We start from the raw sequence: 12180 nt of genomic DNA, 5'->3' as shown, positions 1-12180 counted from the left end.
TAAAACCTCACATCATCATCGATTTGTTGTTCAGCATGTTGACTTGAACTTGTAGGATGTCCAGCCTGTATTTGGATGTATGTAAGACTTAAAACGTTAACCTAACCAAAAACATAGCACACTTACAAGAGGCATTCCTGGAAATTGAAATTCGAAGTCAGCCATGTAGCCTCACTTTTCATAAATAATCTCTTATTATAGTGATTCGACATCCACTTTAATTTTATCTTAGGTTCAAATAAAACTAGTTTTTTAATTAAGTTTATAAATTTCTTAAGAAGCTCTAGTGTTCGTTGTTATCAATTCTTACAAAGCATTCACTTAAATTTGTTTTTTGTTTGGTTTCCTGTAACTATGAAAAAGTTTCTGTGAAGTTCATAATGAAATCGTTTTCAACGAAAAATTTGAATCAGACAAATTTTAGGAAAACAGCCGAAAACGCATCCGTTTTATAACCATTTTCGATTGTTTTATGCACATATGTTTCTGATAAACACTTTAGTGGGAGAATTAATCTGAAAAACGCCCGAAAATGGAATCGGAAAACGGATGAAACATCAGGATTTATACGAAATTGTTTCCGTTTTCGGATACGTTTCCGGATATTTTGTTGGCTGGGTAGTTAATGTGCATATCGTGTGTGTGTTTTTTTTTGGTTGTTATTTAATGTGTTTGTAGTGCGTATTTAAAGAAAACAATAAATAAACAATATTTTTGAGTTCCGTCGAGAAGAGCTAGCAAGCTGACAAGTTATGACGCAAACTAATAATAAAAAAAATGCTTAATAATAATTAGATTTTATTTGAGTAATAATGGTTTTTACTATTTTTTCCCAAAATTTTACATTTTATGCGAAGTACACGTAGAAATCTATGTATCTTCCTTACATAGAATAAAGCAAATGCGGTATTTTTTCACCACGTTAATCTTGAAAACTATTGAACGGATTTGTGAACATTTTTTAATAGAGGTATTATCTTTAGGCCTGAGAATTTTTATAGAAAATCGGGTGTCAGATGAAGGTGCTTGGCCTCTAGATGACCAATAATGTATTATCTTTTTAGTAGGGCTGGCACTATTTTAAAAATTATAATATCTTAACAGTTAATAATAATAATAGATTGGCGCTTACACATATGTTAGTGTTTGGTCGAGCTTCTCCTGCGATTTGTGACGTGCGCCTTGATGTTGTCACACAAAACGGAGGGACTTACAGTCTTACGCCGACTCCGAACGGCGATTGTATATTTATGAGAAGCTGTTTTTCATGGCAGAAATACACTCGGAGGTTTGCCAGTTACAGTTAGTTGTACTAAAAATGAGGTGCAAAGTGAAAGGATCCCCGGACGTGCAATAAGGCTGCCACCTTTTTAAAAATTAGTACCTTACATATACATATAAATTTTTTGTTAATGTCTTCAGATTTGCACCGTTCATTCAATTTACGAAAAATCAGGTGTCAAGAGCTAGATGTGCAATGCATTTTTATTTTTCGTAAGAGTTGCCTCCTGGAAAAGTCGAAACGTAAGAGTGCTAAGATATCTTTGGTTTCAATATTTAAGATATTTTTAAGGTGTTTGAACGAGGTTGGTATCAATCGAAATACGTTTGAAAGACTTTATTCAGAATTATATTTAGTAGGGTTGCCACATGTTTAAACTAGCAAACTCAACTTGAATTGAAATTGTACCACATATGGGTGCCACACTAAGCGCTCATAGAACAGATCTTTGGATGCCTCGTCCATCTGTTTCATCGGGGCATTGGCACATATGAGAGAGATGTTGCAGAATCTCGCTTTGATGTGGATTGTGGCTAGACGTTCGTCCACTAAAGTGAACGCCGGTACTCGGCAACGGAGTCTCTCTCCCACCACAAATCCAACACTGAATTTGCGCTGTTGCGTGGCAACTGTAGTAGACGTCGCAAGGCTCTACGCTTACCTTCATTCGCCCCGTCAATCGCATTTCATTGATGACTGAGATGTCTGCCTTTATTTTCCCAAGGACATCAACCACCCGGGCAGAAACACTTTCCCGATTAAGGGATCGGATATTACATGTACATACCCTCAAATCATAGTCCTTCCTACGTTTGCCGTGATCGTAATCAAAACAAGGGGGGTATCATCCGAGGCATGTGTTTTTTTTCATTGGGCAGGGTTTAAAAGTGTCGGGACCCAAGCCCAGCGCACGCGGGGTTTTACGCCCTCCCACTCTAGCTCGCTCCCAAACGAGTGTTCGGATATTCCAGGTACCCTGAGGATTCGTGGATATAAATATCCGGACGTAGTGAGGTGCGATTTGAACCGTAAGCATACGAATCACTTCTGGCCACTCTAAGGTGGATGGCAGTCAAATGCTTTGTAGTGCTGAGAAATGTACAGAACATAGTGGTCAAAGGCGAATATCTCAACTAAACCCTGATGAATATCTCAACTAAACCCTATACATACCTGTATAGTAACCTAAATAGCCGGACAAGACGTTATTCAAAATAAAAAAATGTAAAAAAATTAAAATCCGTGTACTCTGTAATATTCCTCTGCAATTTTGTAAGATAAACTAACAATTTATAATCGTTGCTTTGCAGCGAAATCATCTTCTTCTTTATTGGCGCTGTAACCGCCCAAGCGATTTTGGCCGAGTCCAAAACAGTACGCCAGTAATTTCTCTTCTGTGCTAACTGACGCCAAACGGAAATGCCAAGTAAAGCCTAGTCCTTCTCCACCTGGTCTTTCCAACGCAGACCAGGCCTTCCTCTTCCTCTGTTACCAGCATCGCGGTCCGCGGCCTGCGAAATATCTTCTCTAAAATTATAATGCATACATATGCATGTATAAATATGAGGTCGTATTGAAAATTTGGGTACGCAGATTTTTTATGCTGGTATAAATATTCATTTATGCAAAAAATATAAATTTTAGTCTGTTTTCTCACACCGTGCAATACAAAAAAAAATCATTAAGGGCTGCTAACTTATCTATTTTAAAGTATAGTTAAATAATTAGTTAAACTTAAATAGAAGAAAGTTCTGTGAAATTTTTTCTGTAGTTAAGTTTAACTAATGATTTAATTATAATTTAAAAAAGATATCTATGTTAGCAGCACCTAATATGCTATTTTTATTATAGAAACTTATGTGCGCTATTTGTTTTCTGCCGTCTGCTGTAATTACTTAAGAAGTAACCGACTTGGCTGTTCACCAAACCGGTCAATAGTTTTATCAATCATCTCAGATTTTTCTCTGATACAAACTTTCGATGTACGCTCAGAAGACACAAACTTAATGACAAAGTAATAAACAATGGAAAACATTTTTTTATTAGTTTACCGTTCAATACATTTTGGCAAAATATTTTTTGTTTTTTTTTTTACTTTTTTATTTATTAATTTATTTACTTTATTTTATTACATTTCATATTTGTTTACATCAAAATGTATTCAACAAAGTGTGATTGAATTTGACATTGCTCTCAGAAGAACCATCCTATAAAGTCAAATTGAAAAAAGTTTGTATGAATTTTGAATAGATTGTTTATATTTTTGGCATAAAAGTACCTTAAACGAGAGCGTATTTGAGTTGTCAATCACACCTTGTTTAATACACCTTGGTTTACATATTCCGCTGTAGGTGGTCCCATATTTGAACACCGTCAGACATAACTTCAAAACTGTTATGTAAAATTTCGATCTTCCTGTTATTTGTCCAGAATACGAAAAAGAATCTGCGAAGTTCAGAAATAAAGTGTATTGAAAGTAATTTTTGTGAGGATATTTAAATAGAAACTTGTAAAGAAAACAAACTACAGATAACGTCTGCATGACTCTTGCACGACTTTGCAACTAACTTAAAGTTAGTTTTGTCATAGCTAATTAAAAGTTAGTTATTTATCGAACTCCCACAAAAAAGCCAACTAGAAGTTGATTATTTTAATCAATTGATAACTTTTTCTGCAGAGTTGATACAGAACCGGATGACACACATATCTACTTTATAAATCTATTTACTAATTATTTTGTTAGCATTGATTGTATAATTTGTTTTATAGTATATACATAGGAAAAAACTTGGAAGCTAGTATGTACAATTATGTAAATATCAATATAGAAGGAGGCCCTATCTAACTGGCCGTCTCCACAGGATAAAATTTATTGCTGTCCAGCTGTCATTTTGGTTGCTAGATATATGTATGTAAGTTATATCACTGGCAATATTTGTGTGGACTTTTTATATCTTGATATAATCATTAGTAAGATGGCTTCTAAAACGTATTTTTGCCGGATTTAATCGCTTAAAAAATTAAGAAAGTAGGCTATTTCACATACAAGTACATAATAACAAATATTTCAAAGGAAAACAGCTCAATTTTTGCTTTTATATTAAAATATCAATAATGTTGCCGCCACGAAGTTTTCGTGCAAATGAAAACTTCACAATTGCCGGCAATAGATGGCAATATATAAGCTATGATATATAGTTATTGCTTCTGAAGAGCAATGTGCAGTCTCCATTGGCTATTTATATTATAACATATGTATCAAGAAATAAACTTTATCCTGTGGAGACGGGCAGTAAATTTTTGGTTTCGTTACAAAAAACTTTAAAAATTTATAAAAACTAAAGCCGAATTTCCACTAGGCATTAAAATGACAAAAATGTATACCATTTAAAAAAATGTCATTTGGAAATGAACTTAATGACTATTTTTTTTAGGTAATGACACGAATATTTTTTAGTGCCCACTTTGTCACTTGTCATTTTTGCTATTTAATGCCTAGTGGAAATAATGCATAAAGTTCTTCAGTTGAGATCTTTTTCATTATACTGGTTTTTAATATGTACAGAATCTAAATGTTTTATGTTGTACAGGGTGGCGCCAAATGAGCTATATAGTTTAATGGTTTATAACTTTTTTGTTTATGCGATTATTATATATTTTTTTTTAAATACAGTATATTATTGGGGAAATTTTTGCAATTAGCTTTGAAAAATGATATTCTGTAAGTGATGTCCTTTTTCTGCTTCGCACATTCGTGCTCTTTTTAGCATATTTAGTATTACAACCAAAAATTTGAGGGTTTTTTTTGCCGAAATTACGATTTTTCAAGGTAAAATGACGATTTTTCAGCAAAAGCATTCGGCAACGCTGCTGGCAGGTCATTTCCAGGCGTGGATCCCGTTGGCATAGAGTAAAAAAAAACTGTTATAAAGAATTCAAACCATATAGGTCATTCGGCGCCACCCTGTTGTTGATTTTAAATTCGATTAAGCCTTTAGTGAGTAATCTACCTATTTTTATGCAGAGCTGAATTTTGAAAAAATAATGAGTAAGGCCTTCTATATTAAGATGTGTGTTTTATATTATTGTTAAGTTGGTAGAAACATTTATATTTATGGCGTTTACTTTACTGCAATCTTATCTTTTCATTGCTCTCTTAGAATTTGTGCAACGAGGGCAATCGGGCGAAGGTAAAGGTTTTCGGTAAAAAGAAAATGCCATTACTTCTGTTTTTCAACAAAACACCAATATAAGAATTAATAGTCCCTAATACCTTGAAACTCTCTCAATCTGCATGTATTTAAATTAAAAAATGTAATTGACCACAAACCTAACACTAAAAATTTATTTCTCTTTGCCATTTTAGTAAAAACTAAAATTATCCATATTTAACACCAAAAAACGCGCATTTGAGTTCATTCTACAGCGGTATTACGCTTTTAGCAGATTGAAGAGGATATACATTAAAAATGGTGGAATCAGATATATCACAACTGCCTCGGCTAAATAATAACGAGTTTTTGAACTTTATACCGCACCTTGAATTAGAAGAACTTTTAATGACACAAATAAAAGTAAATGGACGTTGGGATTTTTTGTTCAGTGCTTCATTTAAGAAAGAAAACCAGCTGAATTCACTTTCGTGCCTTGCTTGCAAAGAATTTGTAGAATGCCCGAAGTTTAGCAATCACATCAGAGCAAAATTCCACGAAGAAGCACTGAAAAATGTCGAACAGTTCTATCATCCTTTTTATACATATAACAAGGATTGCGAAAAAGTTGCAGGTGGTGGAGATGTTTCTGAAAATGAACTCGGGGCTGCTAACAAACTTTCTAACGATACTAAAAATCTGGAGAAGACGCCTATATCTAAACTGAAATTGATTGCTCAATGCGTTCGAGAATGTGAAGGCAATTTTTTAAGTTCATTTACAGATAATGAAGCATTAGCTAAAACGATTTTAGCAAAAAATGTTACCAAGCCTGAGGAAATATTGATAGATGTTAAATTGCCACTTCCAGATATTTTAACAATCGAATTCAGTGTGGAGAAGGGCAAGTGGATTCGGATGGTAACCGTGAACAAAACTGCAAATACAAAATTCTACTGTGCTTTATGCTCAAAGTTCTGTTTTGGAATTATAACGGTGGACAATCATTTCAAAGGATTAGCGCACAAACGAGCTCAAATAGCATGCTTAGCCGTTCGCTGTTCAAGTTACAAGTTTTTGACCAAGAATTGTATATTCAGCCATGGTGAAAAGTTTTCCCTTAACGTAAAAAAATCAGCCACGCAAAGTTTCAATAACGATATATTACCAAAATCTAACGATACTGAGAATCTACAAAAAATTGAAGGAGCAAAAGAGACACCGAAAATTAAGGAAGAAAAGCCACTAGAAAGTGCCCAAAATGATTCTGAAACTAACACAAAGCTAGCTTTATCTGCTTCAATCGCAGATAAAGTTAAAAACATAAGAGAAACAATTCAATTTCAGAATAAGAATGTGGAGGGACTAATAGGAGTGGAATATGTTGTTAAAATCATAAAAACAACTACTGATAAATATCCGATGTACGAATGTTGTCTTTGCGAAATCGTACTAAATGAAAATCGGATGCAAGGACATCTAACTGGATATAATCATCGGCTTAAATATTGTGAGTTGCATTACCCTAACACCATCGAAAAGTTTAAAGATGCCATTGGGCATGTTAAGTATATTGATTACTTCAATGTAATGAATCATATTTTATCAAAAATTGCCACTGGAATCGAGGAGCATCATGGACGAAGCACCCCTTTTGTGGCGCTGTTATCTACTTATACCAAAATGAGAACCGAATTGATTGCAAAAATATATAGTTATCCCAATGCTTGCCAACAACATGGACCATCATTCACAAACGTTATAAGTGAGGAGGAAATTAAACAGATAATTACTGAACATTCAGAATACGTGACCCAAACTAATAATTATGCCAGGTTCGCTGAAAAACCAGAGCAAAAACTTTATTTAAATCAACGATGCCATGATCCATCCAAAAGAAATTCCGAATATGTGGATATTCGTAAAAGAAAGCGTTCATCATCTCCAAGCGTCAATAAAAAACCCAGCAAGCGTCCTTCACGTTCTCGGTCACCACAGAATGTTTCAGTAAAAAAAAAAATACAATCTCGGCAACATTTAGTTAATACACCAAATGCCTCCTCGTTTCATCGGGATGAAGAAGCAGTCGTAACTTATGAAATCGAACGCATGTATAGAGAGTATCGAAAAAATCCAGAAAGCCATCCTCTTTACGATGAAGAATGGAATGGATTTTGGCGTCGGCGTAAGGAACAACTTATTTCACAGGGAATAGATCATCGATCTCACAATTATCAACCTGAGTGGGTTAAATACTTCAAAAATCGTTTAGAGGAACTTTTTGAAAAAGAAATTTGTGATTCAAAAATGGAAGTACGAAAGCGCTCTTCAGAGTTTGAAAGGAGTAATTCTTCAAATCGCTTTATTAACCACATTGGACTAAAACCTGATAATGCTTATGGAATTCAGGATGAAAAATGGTCTCCAGATGTAATCTCACATTCTTCACATTCTCGTTACATGGAAAGTGAAAATAAAATGGCTGATGGCAAACCCACTGTAATCCATGTGCTCCGACTTTTAACTGCCTTAGAAGATTATCTTGGTAGTTTAGGAGCGAAAATAATGAATTTACTTTCCAAAGCTTTAATGATAGAGAAAAATTGTAATAATTTTGAGTTAGAACAACAAATTTTGACCTTTGATAATTGTACCCTTTTGGAAACTGCTGTGGAAAAGTTGAAAGGAATATTATTTGCTGGATTACTCGACAGAACTAAGTTACAGGGGTTCAATCGTGTTATACAATTTACCACTGATTTACTTAAACATGCCGATAAAATGGGATGGCGGAGCATGCAGCAATCCTTCCCCAATAAAGTGGAAAAGCCGGTATTTTTAAACTTGGCCGATGCTGTACAAAACACTCGTACTAATACATTCTCTTCTACTCAAAAGTCACTGTCGGACACACTAATGGAGCTATTATCAATGCAGAAAACTAACAGCCAAACTTCTGTAAATAACTCCCATAATCCAAAAATATATAATGACCACAATCAAGGAATGCACATACCAGCCGTAGACCAGTATTCTGTTAACGCTAATTCTCGGGGTGGTCATTGGCAAAATCTAGGAAAGAAAGAAAATTTTCTAACCAAACCTCCATATTTCGAGGGGCACTTCAACGGAGGAACTAAAAATGACGCCATTAATCAGAACTTTACGAACCCTATGTTTAATAAACCATCAAATTTTGTAAACATTGGGACGCTTGGAAGAATACCAAATCCGAATTACAAGCCGATAGGTGACAACTTTTATCAAACGGAGGACTATGGAGCTGCTATGAAGAGAAATGCTTCATTAAATAAAAATTAATACGTTAATAAATTTTTGCAAGAATTACATTTTCAGATGTGGTGGATCAATTGAAATTAGGGTTTTACTATTATCGCTTGATTAAAAAATATTTTCTCGGGCCATACAAAATTGTTTTTATTGTATTTAGTACATATTGCCAACATCAATATAAAAGATTCTACATATTTCGTTAGTTTTCTCTCGGATATACCCCTTAACAAAATTTAAAGCTATATCTTACAGAATACGAGATTTATTGACATCTCTAGAAAAGCTCTGAAAAGTGGTTTGCTTATGGGTCATTCCATGTAAAGGAGGAAAGCTACATAAATGCTGTAACTATCTCTATATCAGTAGTAACATCTTTTTAAATGACTGTTGAAAAATATTAAAAGAAAACTGAAAATATGCTATAATTTTTATCTATGGAAACTTACTTCATACATACATAATTACTTTCTGCCAGTCACAAGGACCTGTCCCACCAGTCACAACTTTAAATATTTTTTAATACACCCAGCGAAATAATTATAAGACTAATATTAAGACTTCGTTAACAACACAGTTTTTATTCAAGATTATTTCATTATGTGGCAACACTGTCATATGATCAGACTGTTTTATAGCGGTACTATATGTCATATGTTGTTGTTTATGTTTTGCCCACGTGACCATTTCTACACTGAAGTAAAAAAATAGTAAAATCAAACAGAAATGTATTTAATCTTACTATAAACGGCAATGAAAGTACTGTATAGTGGCAAATATCAGATCAAGTACGCACATATTAAAATGAATCATTTTGCTTTTATGGATAAAAATAAAAAATAAAATTTAATTTGCATGTTGCCTGCAAGGGAAATCGAACTCTGACCCTCTGGAAATCAACAAATTGAGGCAAGCATCTTTGCGCACTCAGGTACAGCCAGACATGTAAATGTGGTTTAAAATGTTGAGTTTCAATCAACACCACAGCACGCGATTAGTGCATTTGTACAGAAAAACATGTACTATGTACGTATGTGTGTGTTGTCACCACTCTGCATGCTTGACATTAGTGTTCGACCGAACGTTCGGCCTGTCTTCGGTATTCGGCTTGTTCGGATGATTGTTTATCTTCGGGTGATAATGCCGAACGATTAGGCAATTCACAAGGTGTTGTATTTGTCGCAAAGTTACATTATTTCACAACAGTTGTTAAAATTTTGTGGTTGTTTCGCCATGTCGTAAAATACTGAGCCAATTTCATAGAAGTGAATCAGCCAGCAGATATTTGAAATCCTATCAGGAGCTATTACATTTACCAACACATAAATTAATACAAGATAATCCAACTAAATGGAATAGTTCCTTTACCATTATGAAAGGCGCTTAGAGCAAAACTAGCGATTAATATGTTTGCTGTTACGAGTTGTTCTATAAATACACTGCCTGCGGATAAGTGGGCGTATATAACTTAAATTTGGCCTATTTTGAAATTTTTTTTTTACAAACTGCCGAAACAGACGAGTGTGAAGTAACCGATTTGAAGGATAAAATGTTAAAATCCTTGCATCGCCGCTTTAAAAACTTAAATTATATGGCTGCTAATTTAATCGATCTAAGATTCAAAGGAAAATATTCTACAGCAGATGAATTGGAACAATGTAAAAGCACAAATTTTCATTTTCGGTACTCGCCGACGCCAACGCAAAATCTTTCTCTCAAACACTCCAAGAGGCGCCCCATCGGATGTTGTCATTGTCCATACTTCTGCGCCATATACCAGCACGGGCATGATGAGTGACTTATAGAGCGTGGTTTTCGTCTGAAAGAGGGAGGCCCCCACTGCGATGGAAAGACCAGGTGGAGACGGATTTGGCTTCGCTTGGCGTTTCCAATTGGCGTCAGTTGGCACAGAAGAGAAACGACCGGCGTGCTTTGCTGAACTCGGCCAAAATCGCTTAGGCGGTTACTGCGCCAAAAAATAAGAAGAATCTTCAGTAGTAACTAAAATATCGCTGTTTTCGTGTTTCTGAAAATTACCGTTATATGGGAGGTAGGCGTGGTTATTGTCCAATTTTGCCCATTGTCAATACCATCCGTCCTACGCCTGAAAGAAGTGCACGTACCAAGTTTCGTTAAGATATGTCAATTTTTACAAGAGTATCGTGTGCACAGAGGTACGGACGAAGGGACGGACAGACAGTCACCGCTTAATCGATTTCTCTTTTCATTCTGATCATTTATGTATACATTTGCCTATATCTATCTCGTATCGTTTTGCCTGTTACAAACAACCGTTATGTGAACAAAGTTATAGTACCCTTGTGCACAAGTGCGCTCGGGTATAAAAAACACAAATTTTTGTGCAAAACCGCATATGGCATTCTGACTCCTTAATAAATAAACATAAAAATCGTATGATAAAGCTTTTTGTTGAGCAAATCATGGTAAAAATGCACATCTTTTTCAAGTTAATTTCGTACATTCTATCTATTTCGACATAGGATTTCGCTTTGACGGAACTGATTCCGGATGATATCGCTTATGCTTTAGGCTCGTACTAGAAAGGTCAGGGGTTTTAAAATGATTCTTACAAATACGTGCTGTTGGTGGCAAAGACATGTGACAAGCTAGCTCCCATTGTTTTTTTTTTTTTTTTTACATATTCGTAGTTCGGTACGATGAACACGGAGTCACCGCACTGCGACCACTTGCATAAAAAACACGCATGCGGCATTATTAGTTTTTCTCGCTTTCTATATTTCTTTTTTGTTAATAAATTCCATCTATCAAAAGGTTAAAATTTTAAATAACACACTCAAGCTGTTGTAAAATATGGATATGAGAAAAATGAAATGTCATTACTTGGCACACTGTCTACACTGGATTAATTAATTTGTCAAAAACTATCAGTCCCATCGGAACGTGATATATCGATGGTTTGTGGAATTTTGTTAGCTTTCATTTGTCGTATTCCATTTGTTAAATTGATTCATGAGATATTAGTGACTAAGTGGAATCACCTTTTGTTTTAAGCTGAATAACGGTAAATTGAAAACAACTCGAAAACGTATCCATATAATAAACAATTAACTCGATTTTTGTGGCGTCTGGAGAATAAAAACCAAAATAAAATTTGTGATCCAGTGTTATCATGCTACTATATTAATAAACATCTTTTGCTGTTGCATAACTTCCGACGACATAGTTATAATTCAGAATTGATAACATTCTGGAGTAAAATGTCCCACCAGTCGCAATGGAATGGCCCTTATACGATAAATTTCAAAATTGTAAAACCATTTGTTAATATTCAAAGTAATAAAAAATGAGACTCTTGCGCGATTGTCCCGGGTTAAAAGTCCATACAGTCAAACCAGTGCCCGCCAAAAAGAGAAAAGTCTTAAAATGAGAATGTATAAGTTATGAAAAAAAATGAGAATGTGTTGGTGGTAATGC

At 34.7% G+C, this 12180-nt stretch overlaps 1 protein-coding gene across 1 annotated transcript; it reads left to right on the top strand.

The window, feature by feature from the left end:
- The first annotated feature begins 5646 nt into the window (after positions 1–5646).
- Positions 5647–8783, top strand: LOC108375123 (uncharacterized protein CG7065-like). Its single transcript, XM_017631214.1, has one exon. It carries the CDS (start codon positions 5752–5754, stop codon positions 8752–8754), a length of 3003 nt encoding a protein of 1000 aa, XP_017486703.1. The 5' UTR covers positions 5647–5751; the 3' UTR covers positions 8755–8783.
- Positions 8784–12180: the final 3397 nt, after the last annotated feature.

Source organism: Rhagoletis zephyria, unplaced genomic scaffold (genome assembly GCF_001687245.7).
Source record: "Rhagoletis zephyria isolate East Lansing unplaced genomic scaffold, Rhagoletis_zephyria_1.1 Rzeph_scaffold_08539, whole genome shotgun sequence".
NCBI classification, from domain to species: domain Eukaryota; kingdom Metazoa; phylum Arthropoda; class Insecta; order Diptera; family Tephritidae; genus Rhagoletis; species Rhagoletis zephyria.
Note: the sequence above shows the minus strand (reverse complement) of the source record. Positions and strands in the feature narration are given on the sequence as shown.

What these genes read in the sequence shown, in the direction of transcription:
- LOC108375123 (XM_017631214.1), top strand. Translation starts at nt 5,752, where the DNA reads ATGGTGGAATCAGATATATCACAACTGCCTCGGCTAAATAATAACGAG.